At 38.8% G+C, this 19,339-nt stretch overlaps 1 protein-coding gene across 2 annotated transcripts in view; it reads right to left on the bottom strand.

Moving 5' to 3' along the window:
• Positions 1–19,339, bottom strand: part of clcn2b (chloride channel, voltage-sensitive 2b) — a 333,131-nt gene that overhangs the window by 172,582 nt on the left and 141,210 nt on the right. For both annotated transcript variants that reach the window (XM_062067936.1, XM_062067937.1), the window contains exons 5-9: positions 18,404–18,537; positions 15,002–15,079; positions 9,651–9,729; positions 8,305–8,430; positions 4,991–5,075 (exon numbers count right to left, since the gene is read on the bottom strand). In XM_062067936.1, coding sequence (XP_061923920.1) covers positions 4,991–5,075; positions 8,305–8,430; positions 9,651–9,729; positions 15,002–15,079; positions 18,404–18,537 — 502 coding nt within the window. The remainder of the gene's footprint in view (positions 1–4,990; positions 5,076–8,304; positions 8,431–9,650; positions 9,730–15,001; positions 15,080–18,403; positions 18,538–19,339) is intronic.

Raw genomic sequence — 19,339 nt, 5'->3', positions numbered from 1 at the left:
GATCCACAATAGAAAAAGGAGAGAGTGTGGAATCCAATGAGCCCTTTTACCTAAGTTACGGTCAGAGAGAAAAAAGATACGTCCTGCACTGCACTCTAATGTTTCACTCTCACGTTCCTTATCCACAAATCCTGGCTCAAATTAATGGGAAAATCATCGCTTTCTCGGTCCGAATCGCTCTCGCTGCATTGAAAACAATGGGGAAATGTGAGGAGCCCTTCAACCTGCGACGTCACGCTACTTCCGGTACAGGCAAGGCTTTTTTTATCAGCGACCAAAAGTTGCGAACTTTATCGTCGATGTTCTCTACTAAATCCTTTCAGCAAAAATATGGCAATATCGCGAAATGATCAAGTATGACACATAGAATGGATCTGCTATCCACGTTTAAATAAAAAAAAATCATTTCAGTAGGCCTTTAATGGCGCCGTCACAGATGTGTAAGTTACCCATGTCTTGGGCACTAATACACCCCCATACCATCACAGATGCTGGCTTTTACACTTTGCGCCTATAACAATCTGGAGGGTTCTTTTCCTCTTTGGTCGGGAGGACACAACGTCCAAAGTTTCCAAAAACAATTTGAAATGTGGACTCGTCAGACCACAGAACACTTTTCCACTTTGTATCAGTCCATCTTAGATGAGCTCAGGCCCAGCGAAGCCAACGGCGTTTCTGGGTGTTGTTGATAAACGGTTTTCGCCTTGCATAGGAGAGTTTTAACTTGCACTTACAGATGTAGCGACCAACTGTAGTTACTGACAGTGGGTTTCTGAAGTGTTCCTGAGCCCATGTGGTGATATCCTTTACACACTGATGTCGCTTGTTGATGCAGTACAGCCTGAGGGGTCGAAAGTCACAGGCTTAGCTGCTTACGTGCAGGGACTTCTCCAGATTCTCTGAACCCTTTGATGATATTACGGACCGTAGATGGTGAAATCCCTCAATTCCTTGCAATAGCTGGTTGAGAAAGGTTTTTCTTAAACTGTTCAACAATTTGCTCACGCATTTGTTGACAAAGTGGTGACCCTCGCCCCATCCTTGTTTGTGAATGACTGAGCATTTCATGGAATCTACTTTTAAACCCAATCATGGCACCCACCTGTTCCCAATTTGCCTGTTCACCTGTGGGATGTTCCAAATAAGTGTTTGATGAGCATTCCTAAACTTTATCAGTATTTATTGCCACCTTTCCCAACTTCTTTGTCACATGTTGCTGGCATCAAATTCTAAAGTTAATGATTTGCCAAAAAAAAAAGTTTATCAGTTTGAACATCAAATATGTTGTCTTTGTAGCATATTCAACTGAATATGGGTTGAAAATGATTTGCAAATCATTGTATTCCGTTTATATTTACATCTAACACAATTTCCCAACTCATATGGAAATATGTAGATAGAAAATATATATATGTACATTTTTGAGCTTGTGGACACACACCTCCTCGAGTGCAGGAGAGGAAGTGTTTCCAATCCTTCTATCTCTACATTAACTTTGTTGTCGGAACCCATGGTCTCATTCACAGCCACTGTAACCCCCCCCCCTTCCCCCCCAGCAAAGGCAGGATACAATCCCTCCTTGCAGCAACAGTTGCTGGATAAATTATCCATGAAAGATGACTCATACAGACTACAGAGAAATAACAAAAGGGAGACAGCTTAATTCCACTTTGAATTTATCTTTCAGTCAAGCTAGTGAGAAAGGTTATGAATTAATTTGTCATTTATTGAGTTTATTGAATCTTTTTTTCAGAAATGTTATGTTATGCACCTTTCACATCATTGCTAAACCTACAAACTCGATCAAATATTTATTCACCCCACTTCGGGACGGGTACCTTTTCACATTCAAACCAATACTTTACCAATTCTCAGTATCTGGGAATCGATGACGACAACAGTACCAGATTGTTTTACTTTTGTGTGTGTGCTTTACCATGAATTGATTAACGCGGACCCCGACATAAACAAGTTGAAAAACTTATTCGGGTGTTACCATTTAGTGGTCAATTGTACGGAATATGTACTGTACTGTACAATCTACTAATAACATGTTCAATCAAAAAAATTATGTTTTAATACATGTTTATTTAATAATAAGATATATTTTTTAATTTAACGTTTAAAAATGGACTGATAATGTTACCTGTGCTATCCAGTTGTTGTATCTTGATTTCTTACACTTCTGAGTCTCGTTTGCAAGTATTATATAGTAGACTTTGCATGCAGTTGCACTTCCAAGATGTTAGATGGCAGTAGTGTATAGAAAGAGAGTATGGCGTTGGCCACAAAATGGCGCCCTGCAGTCGCGTGAGGGTTTTTTGACCAATCATGGAGCGTATGTCCAGAAGATCTCCTAAATGATTGGTCAAATACCCCTCACCTGACTACAGGGCGCCAATATGAGGCCAACTTTGAAGCCAGGATGTAGTCTTTGCCATTAAGCTGAAAGTCTTGTCTTTTGTTGCATCCTAAAAAGTGTTTATACTGTAAGTATTGTACTTATTACCCATCAGCTATTTGATTGTAACATGCATTTTAGTTGTAGTTTGCATTAACATATTTGGAGGTGTTGAAATCCCATGTAAAAGTGTTATGCTAATCATTAGCATTTACAATACATGGCATTTCAAATGTGATTTTGCATCAAGGTAGCGCATTTTGAAAAGTGGAGCCCTACTTTATCTATACGCCTTTTTTTTAATCAGGCATGCTTGCTTTGTTGGCATAGCAAATTACAACATTACTTAGAGGCAGTACGACTGAGTCTGCTCTGAGTGCTCGTTTTCCCGTTTGAGCCGGCCTAGTTTGCCAACATCCATCCATCCATCCATCCATCCATTTTCTACCGTTTGTCCCTCTCAGGGTGGCGGAGGGTGCTGGAGCCCATCTCAGCTACATTCGTGCTGAAGGCGGAGTACACCCTGGAAAAGTCGCCACCTCATCGCAGGGGCAACACAGATAGACAGACAACATTCACACTCAATCGTGGTCAAAAGTTTACATACACTTGTAAAGAACATAATGTCATGGCTGTTTTGAGTTTCCAATCATTTCTACAACTCTTATGTTTTTGTGATAGAGTGATTGGAGCATATACTTGTTTGTCACCAAAAACATTCATGAAGTTTGGTTCTTTTATGAATTTATTATTGGTTACCCAAAATGTGACCAAATCTGCTGGGTCAAAAGTATACATACAGCAACATACATTTTGGTGATGTAGAAAAGTTACATTCAAATCCAATCAGCTTCATGGCATGGCCTCTTAACTTCATGTGAGTGATTATGATTGACGACACCTTTTGACTTCTCTGAGCCCATTTAAATAGGGCTCATGTGATGAAGTCGTTAGACTCGGTTACAAACGCAACAATTGGAAAATCAAAGGAACTCAGCACAGATCTGAAAAAACTAATGATTGACTTGAACAAGTCAGGAAAGTCACTTGGAGCCATTTCAAAGCAGCTTAAGGTCCCAAGAGCAACTGTGCAGACAATTGTTCGTAAGTATAAAGTGTATGGCACAGTTTTGTCACTGCCACAATCAGGAAGAAAACGCAAACTATCACCTGCTGATGAGAGAAAATTGGTCATGATGATCAAGAGTCAACCGAGAACCACCAAAAAGCAGGTCTGCAATGATTTGGAAGCTGTTGGAACACAGGTGTCAGTGTCCACAGTCAAGCGTGTTTTGCATCGCCATGGACTGAGAGGCTACCATGCAAGAAGGAAGCCCTTGCTACAGGGGCAACACCTTAAGGCTTGTCTAAAGGTTGCTGCTCATCACATGGACTAAAATAAGAACTTCTAGAGGAAAGTTCTGTCGTCAAATTAAACAAAAATGTAGCTGTTTGGCCACAATACCCAGCAATATGTTTGGAGGAGAAAAGGAAAGGCCTTTAATCCCAGGAACACCATGCCTACCGTCAAGCATTGTGGTGGTAGTTTTATGCTCTGGGCCTGTTTTGCTGCCAATGGAACTGGTGCTTTACAGAGAGTAAATGGGACAATGAGAAAGTAGGATTACCTCCAAATTCTTCAGTACAACCTAAAATCATCAGCCCAGAGGTTGGGTCTTGGGCGCAGTTGGGTGTTCCAACAAGACAATGACCCCAAACACACGTCAAAGTGGTAAAGGAATGGCTAAATCAGGCTAGAATTAAGGTTTTACAATGCCCTTCCCAAAGTCCTGACTTAAACCCCATTGAGAACATGTGGACAATGCTGAAGAAACAAGTCTAGGTCAGAAAACCAACAAATTTAGCTGAACTGCACCAATTTTGTCAAAAGAAGTGGTCACAAATTCAACCAGAAGCTTGCCAGAAGCTTGTGGATGGCTACCAAAAGCGCCTTATTGCAGTGAAACTTGCCAAAGGACATGTAACCAAATATTAACATTGCTGTATGTATACTTTTAACCCAACAGATTTGGTCACATTTTCAGTAGACCCATAATAAATTCATAAAAGAACCAAACTTTATGAATGTTTTTGTGACAAACAAGAATGTGCGCCAATCACTTTATCACAAAAAAAAATAAGAGTTGTAGAAATTATGGGAAACTCAAGACAGCCATGACATTATGTCCTTCACAAGTGTATGTAAACTTTTGACCACGACTGTATGTGACGTCATGAGCAAAAAAGGTACCAAAATATGGCACCATTTTATTTTAATTGAATGGCTACCTGGTAGTACCGACGGAATTTGCCTGGTGCTTATAAAAGTAATGAATTTGGTACCCATTCCGCACTGTATGTTCATCATGTTAAAAAATATGTAAAAAATAATTCAGGTATCTGCAACGGATTCTCAGCTACCACTCCCATATTGTATTTTTTTCTCAAAATGATTCCAAATAAGGGGGTTCTTGCTCTGACAGAGAAATAATCAGTCACCAATGCAGTCAGACAACAATAATAACTCATGTACTTGAACAGTTGCCTCTCCACAACTTGATCATATATTTTTGAACCAGTCAAACTCACCCAATGACAGCAAAAGCGGGAAGCTCCTGGAGGTCAAAGGGGAAATCTAGTCGAAAGCGAGTTTTAAAAAGGGCTGTGATGGTCTCTGAAAATAAATAAAAAAATCAGAAAATGGTAAGGCACCATTTAGATTAGTTAAATTGTGCAATTGTGTTACTTTAATGCAGTGCTTCTCAAATATTTTCTGATATGCCCCCCCTAGGAAGAGGAAAATATTTCACGACCCCCCCCCCACTCTCCACCATGACTAAAAATAGTAAATTTTGTCGATAATTATGTTATGACAATACCTCTGCATAACATTGTAAGCTTATCAAAAATAAAGAAAACAACACACCAGTCTTTCCTCGCCTTCCACTGTGGTTACAGTGAAGCAAAGTGCGACATACGCTCATCATATTCTGGTACAGCAAAAAAAGCATGTTCCCCGAGGTTACGTGCCACCCCCCCAGAGGGGCCCGCCCCACAGTTTAAGAAAGACTGCTTTAATGTAATAGCTTTAAGCATGTTTGAAATAAACTAAACCATAACAAATATAATTACCGTATTTTTCGGACTATAAGTCGCAGTTTTTTTCATAGTTTGGCCAGGGGTGCGACTTATACTCAGAAGCGACTTATGTGTGAAATTGTTAACACATAACCGTAAAATATCAAATAATATTATTTAGCTCATTCACGTAAGAGACTAGACGTATAAGATTTCATCGGATTTAGCGATCGGGAGTGACAGATTGTTTGGTAAACGTATAGCATGTTCTATATGTTATAGTTATTTGAATGACTCTTACCATAATATGTTACGTTAACATACCAGGCACGTTCTCAGTTGGTTATTTATGCGTCATATAGCGTACACTTATTCAGCCTGTTGTTCACTATTCTTTATTTATTTTAAATTGCCTTTCAAATGTCTATTGTTGGTGTTGGGTTTTAACAAATACATTTCACCAAAAAATGCGACTTATACTCCAGTGCGACTTATATATGTTTTTTTCCTTCTTTATTATGCATTTTCGGCTGGTGCGATTTATACTCCGGAGCGATTTATACTCCGAAAATTACGGTAAAAAAAAATTTACAAAATATTTAGGTCCGGTATTTATCTGCTTCTTATAGTCCGGTGCGGCTCATACATGTAACAATAATAATTTTTTCTAAAATTTGGTGGGTGTGCGCTCAAAAGTCCGGAAATAACTTTTTTAATCTGCCAGATGACACCATTAGGAAACACCAACACAGTAGCAGTGCAGTGTCAATACAGCCAGTGACTTTGCCACACACTCACTAAGACATCATTTACCCATCCCCTTGAAACCCATATAAATGAGCCACTTTTGTACTTTGCTACGAGTTCTGTTTTGAATTCAGTAACGTTTCTCACTTTCTTAACAAAAGGGCTGCCACTCACAACTTTCTTTGGCCCTCTGGCTTAGTGGTGGATTATTTTGCAGTTGGACTAAATTAAAACAAGCGCAGAGACTGAGTGGGATTCTTTGTTTACATGTGAGCAAACGCGCTATTTAATTACGTGCAATGTTTACGATAACCGAGGGGCCACATTTTGTCCAACAAACTGACATACCACTGTATATTTCATGCTAATCCATGCTGCTGCTTTAAATTGCCTTTCAAATGTCTATTCTTGGTGTTGGGTTTTATCAATCAATCAATGTCAATCAATGTTTATTTATATAGCCCTAAATCACAAAAGTCTCAAAGGGCTGCACAAGCCACAACGACATCCTCGGCACAGAGCCCACACAAGGGACGTCGATGTGAATGACTATGAGAAACCTTGGGGAGGATCGCATATGTGGGTAACCCCCCCTCTAAGTACAGTCCCTAGTGGATCCAACATAACAGTGAGAGTCCAGTCCATAGTGGGGCCAGCAGAAGACCATCCCGAACGGAGACAGGTCAGTAGCGCAGAGACGTCCCCAACCGATGCACAGGCAAGCGGTCCACCCCGGGTCTCAGCTCTGGACAGCCAGCACCTCATCCATGGTCTCCGGAACCGGAATAACCCAGCGAGGGGGCAGAGGAGAAAAGATAACGGCAGATCAACTGGTCTAAAAAGGGGGTCTATTTAAAGGCTAGAGTATACAAGTGAGTTTTAAGATGGGACTTAAATGCTTCTACTGAGGTAGCATCTCTAACTGTTACCGGGAGGGCATTCCATAGTACTGGAGCCCGAACAGAAAACGCTCTGTAGCCCGCAGAATTTTTTTGGGCTCTGGGAATCACTAATAAGCCGGAGTTCTTTGAACGCAGATTTCTTGCCGGGACATATGGTACAATACAGTCAGCAAGATAGAATGGCGCTAGACCGTGTAGTATTTTATACGTAAGTAGTAAAACCTTAAAGTCACATCTTAAGTGCACAGGAAGCCAGTGCAGGTGAGCCAGTATAGGCGTAATATGATCAAACTTTCTTGTTCTTGTCAAAAGTCTAGCAGCCGCATTTTGTACCAACTGTAATCTTTTAATGCTAGACATAGGGAGACCCGAAAATAATACGTTACAGTAATCGAGACGAGACGTAACGAACGCATGAATAATGATCTCAGCGTCGCGAGTGGACAAAATGGAACGCTTTTTTGCGATATTACGGAGATGAAAGAAGGCCGTTTAAGTAACACTCTTAATGTATCAAATAAATTTCCCCCAAAAATGCGACTTACACTCCAGTGCGACTTATATATGTATTTTTCCTTTTTTATTATGCATTTTCGGCCGGTGTGACTTATACTCCGGAGCAACATATAGTCCGGAAAATACGGTATACAAAATTGTTCATTTTTAATTAAAAGTGAGAACTTGTTACTAAAAGTTGGAAAATTTGTGACAGTGTTAAACATTTTTAAAAAATATGATTGTAACACCCCTATAGTCATACAATTCTGAACTTAACCAAATTATTCAGGGTAAAAATGTCATTATTTTTGGGATGGCACCAGTAGTGAAGGTTAAGGAGCAAGCTTCATGACGGTCATAGAACACACAAAATGATTCATTGTCATGTAGCAAAGTGGTGTTTGTACTGGCTGCTCAGTACAAAGCAAATTGTAAATTGACTGAGGATAATATTTGTGTGCACTCAACCTCCAGCTAATGTGGCTTTGCGATAGTACACGGTGTAAACCTCACTCCTAGGGCTTAAAGAGCTTCGCTGGACAATGAGTTGACTGCCCAGTGATTTTGACTCATCGGCTAGCGCTGCTTAACTCAACTCTAAATCAGTACAAATCTGGCATGCTGGGTGGTCTGTCCAGGATGACCACTGTGACACGTACACACTGATGTTTGCCTCACCTTCATCCTTGTTCCAAACAGCGAGCACTCGGAAAATGAAGGCACTGAAGGTTGCTGCAAAGAAACCTCTCCAATAGTTCCTCACCGCAAAGAATGTCGATGTTACTTCAATACTAAACAACACACCTGAAAACACACATAGAAGGTACTTCTTATTATAACAACACGTGATCACTTAATACAGAAACTCTGGACTAACTTCATAATTTTGCAAAAATACAAATTCAAAAAGCCAAAGTCAGATACTATTCAGCACCCAACCCCAATAGACAACATGGTATTTGTAAACAAGTACAAGGTGGAGTCCCTTTCTACTACAACTACTACTCCTGTACAACTAACAAACAAACCAACCTTTCCTGAGCAGTGTACCATCAGTGGGGTAACACATTTGGTTGGTACTTTTATAGGCACAGGCCGAATTCCGTCAGTAAAAATTGATATTGATTTACATAAAATCAAACGGTGCCAAATTTCAATACCTTTGTTGCTCAGAACATCATGCCTTGTTGGAAACTAAACAAACTCTAAACACTTGGCAAGGAAACAAGCACTCAGAGTGGACTCAAGACTGCCTCTAGGTAATTTTGCAATTCTCAATACCAACAAAGCAAGTATAGCAAATAGAAATGACATGAACGTAAAGTAAGGCTCAACTTTTCCAAAATGCACTAGCTTGATGATTATTGGTTTTGCCATATGCATGCTACTGATTAGCATTAGCTTATTTTCATGGCGATTTAAACACCTTCAAATTTGGTAATGAAAACTATAACTACTGTACGATGCTCGTTACAAACAAACATCTGGTGTGTAATAAAGACTTTGTAGATGGTGAAACAAAAGACTAGACTGGCACATTCATGCGACTTCCCAGCGAGGCAACACGCTGTACTACTGCCATCGAACATCAGAGAATTACATGCAAAGTCTACTATACAATACTTGCAAATAAGACTCAGAAATGTAATAAGAAAACATGATATAACAACTGGCCAGCACATTTATAATCAGTTTATTTTAAATGTTACATAAAAAAAGATTTTAATTAACATTTATTAACAAATGTACCAAAAATTGATTCCGTTAAGTACCGCTTTTGATTTTCAGGTACTGGGCATTGGTACTGTATTGTTTCAAATGTGAAAGTTACCCATTCCGGATCATTCCATCATTCAATAAAGGCTGACACTAATACACAAATAAGCTTGATGCCAATCAAATTAGATGGAACTTAATGTGGGACTTGAAAGCAACAGCACAAGTGTCACCGTCATTGTGTTACCCAAATTTATGTTATTTAATTTATTTGTTGTATAATTTAGTTTGTTTGATGAGACACTCACCTCCAATAGGGGCAGCAAAACAGCAACCGACCCCCACTGCACACGCCGCTGCTAGCATCTCAATGTTTCTCGACTCGTTCTGACACACACACATACAAACACACAAACACAAACACGCACACACCAATGAATGGTTGTTGTCTATTCCTTTTAAGCATGCTGAGTGTCTTTAGTAATTAATTAAACCGGAATGAGCAACCAACAAATTTCAAATCCTGTTGATTGATGAGTTTGGGCACACAGTTAGGGGTCGACAAACAACATGGTGAACTACATTATTTACAGTAGAAAACAGTGTATCATGAAACTCTCTGCATATAAGATCATGCATTTTTGAACTTGTACAGAAGAAAATGTTAACAATTCAGTTAAAAAAAAACTAACATCCTTTTTTGTGCAAACATATGAAAATGGGGTCATTAGTCAGTTTATGTCCACAAACAAAGTAATCCTGCATTTTTTAACATTTTGCCCATCATCTAGAATCCTTATGTGAGATAAGAACACACATTTTTCCCCTTTCTGTGCATTCTAAAAAGTAAAAGCTGTAGGTAAGAGGCGGCTAACAATGTAGGTCAGACCTGGGTATTCTGCGGCCCGCGGGCCACATCCGGCCCTTTGTGCGTCCCTGTCCGGCCCGCGTGAGGCCAATCATAAATTACAAAATAAATTTTAAAAAGTATCTATGTCGAGTGTGCAATACAACGGTGCTGCTTTTGTTTTGAATAGCGTTTTTGTATTACTTCCGTGTGGACGTATGCGCGTGCGTGATTGTGAGTGAATGTGAACAGCTGCAATCACAAATTACAAAATAAAGTTGAAAAAACATCTATGTCGTGCGCGCAATACAACTGTGCTGCTTTTATTTTGAAAAGTGTTATTTATGGGCGTATGTCCGTGTGTAACCTGTGAGTGAAGGTGCACAGCGACAAGTGATGCACGGTTTACACCTGAGACGCTAAAAAGAGAAAAGTTGATGACGAATGCCGTGTTTCCAACAAGACATGGACTGCCAAGCAACGTTCCCTCTAAGGTGCGCGCAGGCGCAATTGCGCACTGCTCAAGCGTCCTCTGCGCACAGCAAATATGTGCCGCGCACCAAATCAAATCCCATCTGAATTCTAAACAAAATAAACATTTTTTCTGTGTAATTTTGCAATGCAACTTTGAGTGACAGTGACAACAAGCGGCCCTAACGGTGTTCGTCAACACCGTTCAATTGAATACCGTTCAATTATTGTAACGTCTATCGAGATGCTTCGAGGCCAGGAATTATATCGATCACTTTATTGAGCAAAACTGTTTATATTCGGCCATAACCACACCAAAAACATGAGTAAAACACTTCTATCTCGAAAAACTAGTCATTTTCTGCCGTACAAACCAGGCCAAAACCAACTTGTCATCTGTCACCAACACGCATACCACTAAACCACTGGTGCGTTTATGGCCACACAAAAAGTCGGACAACTCAAACACCACACAAAGTTACACTATGACTCCTCAGTCATACGTGTGCTTATTTTACTGTCATTTATTATTAATGTTAATTTATTGATATTAATCATGGAATGCTGTTACTAGAGAAAGTTACAGGAATGCACACTTCATCTTATGCTTACATTTCATTGTGCAACATGAGGATGTTTAAGGGGAACTAAATGTGATCTCTGAAAGGGGTACAAATGATTTCCAAAGCAGTGCTTTTGGTATAAAGTTAAGTTAGGTTAAATGAAAGTATTATTATTATTATTATTATTATTTATCTTACGGTAGATATCAAAAATAATATTAAGCAAAATTTAATTGAAATATTGTCGATGTGGCCCTACAGCAGTGCTCGGGTTGCTCATGCGGCCCCCGGTAAAAATTAATTGCCCACCCCTGATGTAGGTAATAGGGATACAATCTATTTATGGGATACAATCCATAAAGCCCTCTAAAAACCATCCAAAAACCTCCAACATGGTTTTATATACAGTACATGCTGTAAGTTTTTTAATTGATTGATTGAAACTTTTATTAGTAGATTGCACAGTTCAGTACATATTCCGTACAATTGACCACTAAATGGTAACACCCCAATAAGTTTTTCAACTTCTTTAAGTCGGGGTCCACGTAATCAATTCATGGTACAAATATATACTATCATCATAATATAGTCATCACACAAGTTAATCATCAGAGTATATACATTTAATTATTTACATTATTTACAATCCGGGGGGTGGGCTGAGGAGGGTTTGGTTAATAACAGCACTTCAGTCATCAACAATTGCATCATCAGAGAAATGGACGTTGAAACAGTGTAGGTCTGACTTGGTAGGATATGTACAGCGAGCAGAGAACAAAGTGAGTTCAGATAGCATAAGAACTAGTATATACATTAGAAATACATTTGGTTATTTACATTTGGTTATTTACAACTCGGGGAGGTGGGATGTGGAAGGGGGTGGGTGTTAGTCAAGGGTTGAAGTTGCCTGGAGGTGTTGTTTTAGTGCGGTTTTGAAGGAGGATAGCGATGCCCTTTCTTTTACACCTGTTGGGAGTGCATTCCATATTGATGTGGCATAGAAAGAGAATGAGTTAAGACCTTTGTTAGTTCGGAATCTGGGTTTAACGTGGTTAGTGGAGCTCCCCCTGGTGTTGTGGTTATGGCGGTCATTTACGTTAAGGAAGTAGTTTGACATGTACTTCGGTATCAGGGAGGTGTAGCGGATTTTATAGACTAGGCTCAGTGCAAGTTGTTTTACTCGGTCCTTCACCCGGAGCCAGCCCTTTTTGGAGAAGTGGGTTGGAGTGAGGTGTGATCTGCGGTGGAGGTCTAAAAGTAACCTGACTAGGTACCAGGAGGTGTAAGCGTAATCGAAAAAGGGTTGATTGTATGTATGCAATGTCGTAACAGGCACATTTATGATAACATGTAACGTTTACAGTCTTTTAGTCACTTGGAGCCTTAGGGAAACTTCTTTCCTGGGCTCATTGATTTCACAGAGTGCATGGGCAACCAACGCTACATCAAGCAATGTCAAAAACAACATAGAGAGCACTTTCTGTGTTTGTTTCGAATAATGGCAGATCAAATCAGAACATAAAAGGATGACTTGCAATGTCGGCTCTCACTGGGATGCCTGTGTCTTTCAGCACTCGTGCTTCCCTTGAGCTGCTAAATTCAGAATAATCTTCACACCTCAGATAAGAAAATACTTCATAGCAATGTCGCGATGGTCTTATGGTGTGTTCCATTTAATGAATGCCAAGTTGAGAGCCATATAGTATGAAGTTGGCAGCGGGTGGATTTTCCAAAGTTGACCAACTTACCGGCTTGTTGCCACAACCTTCTACTGTGCAGGTGAGATGCATGATTTATAATTGAGCAAAAACTTTTCCTAATTACAGCAGCTACAGAAGCAGCTTTAGTTCCTATATACAGTGCATCCGGAAAGTAGTCACAGCTCTTCACTTTTTCCACTTTTTGTTATGTTATAGACTGGTTCTAAAATGGAATAAATTCATTTTTGTCCTCAAAATTCTATAGACAATACTCCATAAAAACAATGTGAAAAGGTTTTACCAAAAATGTTTAGCAAATGTATTAAAACTAAATAAAACTAAAAAAATCACATGTACATGCTCAAAACTTTGTTCATGCACATTTGGCAGCAAATACAGCCTTATGTCTTTTTGAATAAGATGCCACAAGCTTGGCACACCTATCTTTGGGCAGTTTTGCCAATTCCTCTTTGTAGCACCTCTCAAGCTCCATCAGGTTGGATGGGAAGTGTTGGATGTATCTGTACATTGCTGCATTCATCTTAGTCTAGTCAGGGAGGTGACCAAGAACCCAATGGTCACTCTGTCAGAGCTGCAGCATTCCTCTGTGGAGAGAGGAGAACCTTCCAGAAGGACAACCATCTCTGCAGCAATGTACCAATCAGGACTGTATGTTAGAGTGACCAAAGGGAATACATTTTTTAGTAAAAGGTTTGCCAAAATGCACCTGAAAGACTTCCAGACCATGAGAAACAAAATTCTCTGGTCTGATGAGACAAAGATTGAACTCTTTGGCGTGAATGCCAGGTGTCATGTTTGGAGGAAACCTTGCCCCGCTCATCACCAGGCCAATGCCATCCCAACAGTGAAGCATGGTGGTGGCAGCATCATGCTGTGGGGTTGTATTTCCAGCGGCAGAAACTGGGAGACTAGTCAGGATAGAGGGAAAGATGAATGCAGCAATTTACAGAGACATCCTGGATGAAAACTAACGCTTCCCATCCAACCTGTTGGAGCTTGAGAGGTGCTGCAAGGAGGAATAGGCAAAACTGCCCAAAGATAGGTGTGCCAAGATTGTGGCTTCGTATTCAAAAAGACTTGAGGCTGTCATTTCTGTCAAAGTTGCATTGCGCAAAGGCTATGAATACTTTTGTACATATGATTTTTTTAATTTTACTTTTAACAAATTTGCTAAATTAAAACAAAAAACATTTTCACATTGTCATTACAGGGTATTGTCTGTGTAATTTTGGGGACAAAAAATAATGTATTCCATTTTTGGAATAAGACTGTACCATAACAAAATGAGGAAAAAGTGAAGCGCTGTGAATACCGGTACTTTCCCGATGTACTGTAGCTGTATGGGGCTCAACTCATCACGCGTGGTGCTGTTGTATTCCTAAAATCACTGTTTGGCCGCGACCCATTGGTACATTTTCACTTTGGCCCTTGGAGGCAAAACGTTTGGGCACTCCTGCTCAAAGAATAGCAATTATTATGTCAGTGCACATTCACACAGGCCTGCCCTGGAATAGACTGACATAAACGTGGCTGCAAATTCGTAGCAATGGCCTCTTTGACCATTACCAATCTTTTTTCTTTTTTTTTTTTAAAGTTAGTGTGGGTTAGGTCGATTTAACTCTGATTTGATCGGCGCAGATAGGATAAAGCAAAGTTGCTTGCTCTTAAAAAAAATAAAATAAAAATCACACTCTTTTTTTAATTGCAAATCACTACAAAACCTTAGATGCTTTTGTTTTATAGCTTTCATCATGATAAAATGTTGGAGACCCCTGGAATGCAACATTTCTTATTTAGCTGTCAAAATACCTTGTTTAGGGAAAAATAGTGGGACACTGCCATGGACATGCATTTACAACGTTGAGCGTGACAGAGCTGAGGGGACGGTCACCCCTGCTGCACCTCTGGGACTTAATGACCATGCAGCAATAGAGGGTACAATGCTTGTATTTCCTATAGAAATCATTTATATTTTATTTTCCATGTCACTGATGCCTTTCACACATTTCTATCTATTGCCTGAAGCCAGTATTTGATGTAGCAAGAAAAAGATATACCTCATAAATTCCTCCAAACAGAGACATGAACTTGCTGAGGAGAGCGGCGCACAAACTGGCAATGTGAACAAATGGACCCTGGCAGGAGGAAAAAGCAGAACAACAAAATGTATAAGATCCAGTAAACATTGCACAAACATACAGTACAACAATGTGTAACCTCTAAACAGCCATGTAAATAACAATGACTGTTACGCAGATATTGACATGTATTGTCACTGTTTTTTCTCCAATGTGTATCACTGTAGAGTGATACCATCAAGATTTGGAACAGAATATGAGAGTTGTATCGTATCCAGAGAATTTTTCGTTTTGGGATGGAGTAGGATCGGACAAATGTTATTTATCCCACATTGGTAAAATTCCCCGGTTGCAGTGTAAAATTTATAAATACGGTAATATGAAAAGGATAATGTGTCAACAGGACAAAAAGTAAACTATCAAATTTAAAAAAGAAGAAATTAGAGTAAAAAAATAATACAATAAAAGCAGTAAAAATCACAATAAATTGTACAAACATATTGTGCACCAGAAAAAAAAAAGAAAAAAAGGGGCTATTTAAACACACAATACAGTGTCTACAATTTATTTTTCAATATCAGTGTTCAGCTAACTCCATTGAAATTTTCAATGTTATCACAAGCGCTGTATCATGACACTTCGAGTAACATATCGCACTGATATCTCGAGCTACTTAACTACATCTTCAGTAATACAAATACCAAGTAACGCCTCTGGTTCGCCTGCAAAGTATTGGTTACAGTAAGGTCATTATTGACATTGTGGGGCAGTATCACAGTGATATCGTAGAGAGTATTTTCTTTTTCAGTATTGTCGCTTGTATTTATTATTGCACAATCTTTGTTAATATGATAATAGCATGATGAGAGTAGCTTTCACATTTGAACCCACGACACTACCAATTTTTGGCACTTTTGAATGTGTTCATATGGCAATAAATGTTCATTTGTTTAATATGTGTATATATATATATATATATATATATATATATATATATATATATATATATACAGTATATACACACATACATACATACATACATACATACATACACTACCGTTCAAAAGTTTGGGGTCACCCAAACAATTTTGTGGAATAGCCTTCATTTCTAAGAACAAGAATAGACTGTCGAGTTTCAGATGAAAGTTCTCTTTTTCTGGCCATTTTGAGCATTTAATTGACCCCACAAATGTGATGCTCCAGAAACTCAATCTGCTCAAAGGAAGGTCAGTGTTGTAGCTTCTGTAACGAGCTAAACTGTTTTCAGATGTGTGAACATGATTGCACAAGAGTTTTCTAATCATCAATTAGCCTTCTGAGCCAATGAGCCAACACATTGTACCATTAGAACACTGGAGTGATAGTTGCTGGAAATGGGCCTCTATACACCTATGTAGATATTGCACCAAAAACCAGACATTTGCAGCTAGAATAGTCATTTACCACATTAGCAATGTATAGAGTGTATTTCTTTAAAGTTAAGACTAGTTTAAAGTTGTCTTCATTGAAAAGTACAGTGCTTTTCCTTCAAAAATAAGGACATTTCAATGTGACCCCAAACTTTTGAACGGTAGTGCGTATGTATATATATATATATATATATATATATATATATATATATATATATATATATATATATATATATATATATATATATATATATATATATATATATATATATATATATATATATATAAATATGTATATACACATACATATATACACACATATATATATATATACACATATATATATATATATATATATACACATACATATATACATATATATATATATATATTTTTTTTTTTTCCCTTGGACTCAGTCTGGACCCCCTCCCGAGGGTCCAGCCTTAGACTGATATTTTTTACTCTTCCCCCCTTTCCCAATATCACCTTTTTCAAGGAGCGCCGTAAATGGCTGATCCGTTGGCGGTCCCGTCTTGTCTCACTGTAACGTATGTCTGCTCTTAGTGGGACAGTGTCGAATATGAAATTTCAGTTCTTATGTGTCTTGTAAATGTTAAAGAATGGACAATAATAAAGCATCTTGAATCTTGAAAATTATCCTCTTTAAGAAACGGTTTAAACTCAAAGTGATTACGAAGAAGAATCCTGACATACATCCCGAACCTTATTAAAAAAGGAGAAAATCTTATTACCGTAATCTCATAAAGGATGAACAAAGACATTAATGACTTTCCCGTTTTGTTTGATCAGTCGTTACACTGCCATGTTACAGGTTCCGTTTGGAAACAATTATGGTATGTAAATAAACATTAACATTTGTCTTTGTAAATAACTAAATTCACAACGTATCGGTATATATCTGCGGCTTATAGTACTGTGCATCTAATATATGGAAAACAAAAAATTGTCTAAAATGGAGTGGGTGCGGCTTATAGTCGGGTAAATACAGTAATTATTATTACTTATTGCAATGGCAATCAACATGGAAACGACTACTTAAGTGAGTCAGGTCTGTATTGAATATTAACAAAAAATGCTGCAGTGTAAAAAAGACTAAGGCAGTTTTCCTGTGTTCTGATATCATGTCTTAAGGCTAGACAGTCTTTTGTACAGCATATACAGTAAGTGCCAGAAGTCACAAACACAACTAGTTCATAAACAACATCTGCATAACCCAGTTGAGTACAGTACCAAGACAGCCTTTTTGCCTCCCACTAGGTTTGAAAAGTGTCTGTTGTTAGCAGCATTTTTCTTTCTCCATCTGTCTTCACCTTATTCGGTACCTGCACCTACTTATGTGCCTGCGGTGTGCCATGGGAATCATTTGTAATTCATGCTGCAGGGATAATGGAAAGTAGGGTACAAATGTGCTGGAATGCATCGAGGCATGTTATTTACTTCGACCAAGAGCGTCTCACCTAAGGCAAAAGGATGTCTCTTTGTAGCTTTGCATGGAATGAATCAAATAATTTGGTTGAAAAGGTGCAAAGACAAGAATTGACTTTCACTTTTCCGCTCTTATAGTCCACTTGCAATAGGACAAAGTCAGCCATTGTCTTAATAGTTTTTCACGGAAAGGGTCCGACCGTTTTGCTTGGTGTTGGCAGAGGTCTGATTATGTGCCTGTGAAGAAAAGACCTCGCATGACCTCTTATGATGTAAGGATGATTCAAAGAAAGGTGAGGGATCAACCCATAATGACATGAAAAATAATGTCCATGAACAAAGGGCGCTAGGACCATTATCACCCAGAAATGTAATGGAACTGGGATCGTGCAGTACCGTCAAATCCCCAAAGGAGGGAAAGAGGTACATGCACTGTAGTAGTTGATCAGATGTGACCAAAATTGAGCTCTTTGGCATCAACTTAACTTGGTTGAAATACAATGCAGCCTTAACGTGTATCCGTTACCTCCTTGCCCAGCGGCATTCCACTGCCCAGGGCGCAGGTCAGGCCGATGACTTTGGCCACAAACGTTTTGAAGGTGAGGTATTCCTTCAGCACTACTCCTCGCAAGATCGTTTTCATCTCTGGAATGCCCGAACCTGAAGAGACAAGAGCCGGTAAAACACATAAATTGTATTAGAGATGGGCGATAAGGCCTACAATCTATATTGCGATATATATTACAGCTTTCTGAGATAACGATGTATATCACCATATATTTTTTGGCACTTCATGTATATGATAAGAGAATCTTTTCAAAATGAGTTGAAGACACTTCTAATTATTCTGCTGACGTGTGCGGTAACATAATACATAATTTCCAGTTGTATCATTTTGTCAAAACTATTATTAATCTACTTGCTAATCTACTGTTAATATCTACAGAACCCAAAACCAGTGAAGTTGGCACGTTGTGTAAATCGTAATAAAAACAGAATACAATGATTTGCAAATCATTTTCAACCTACCGGTATATTCAATTTAATACACTGTAAAGACAAGATACTTAACGTTCAAACTGTTAAACGTTGTTATTTTTTGCAAATATAAGCTCTTTTGGAATTTGATGCCTGCAACATGTTTGAAAAAAGCTGGCACAAGTGGCAAAAAAGATTGAGAAAGTTGAAGAATGCTCATCAAATACTTATTTGAAACATCCCACAGGTGAACAGGCTAATTGGGAACAGGTGGGTGCCACGATTGGGTATAAAAGCAACTTCCATGAAATGCTCAGTCATTCACAAACAAAGATGGGGCGAGGGTCACCGCTTTGTGAACAAATGCGTGAGCAAATTGTTGAACTGTTTAAGAACAACATTTCTCAACCAGCTATTGCAAGGAATTTAGGGATTTCACCATCTACGGTCCGTAATATCATCAAAAGGTTCAGAGAATCTGGAG

This window comes from Entelurus aequoreus, linkage group LG13, assembly GCF_033978785.1.
Source record: "Entelurus aequoreus isolate RoL-2023_Sb linkage group LG13, RoL_Eaeq_v1.1, whole genome shotgun sequence".
Classification (NCBI taxonomy): domain Eukaryota; kingdom Metazoa; phylum Chordata; class Actinopteri; order Syngnathiformes; family Syngnathidae; genus Entelurus; species Entelurus aequoreus.
This window is presented reverse-complemented; position numbering and strand designations above follow the sequence as displayed.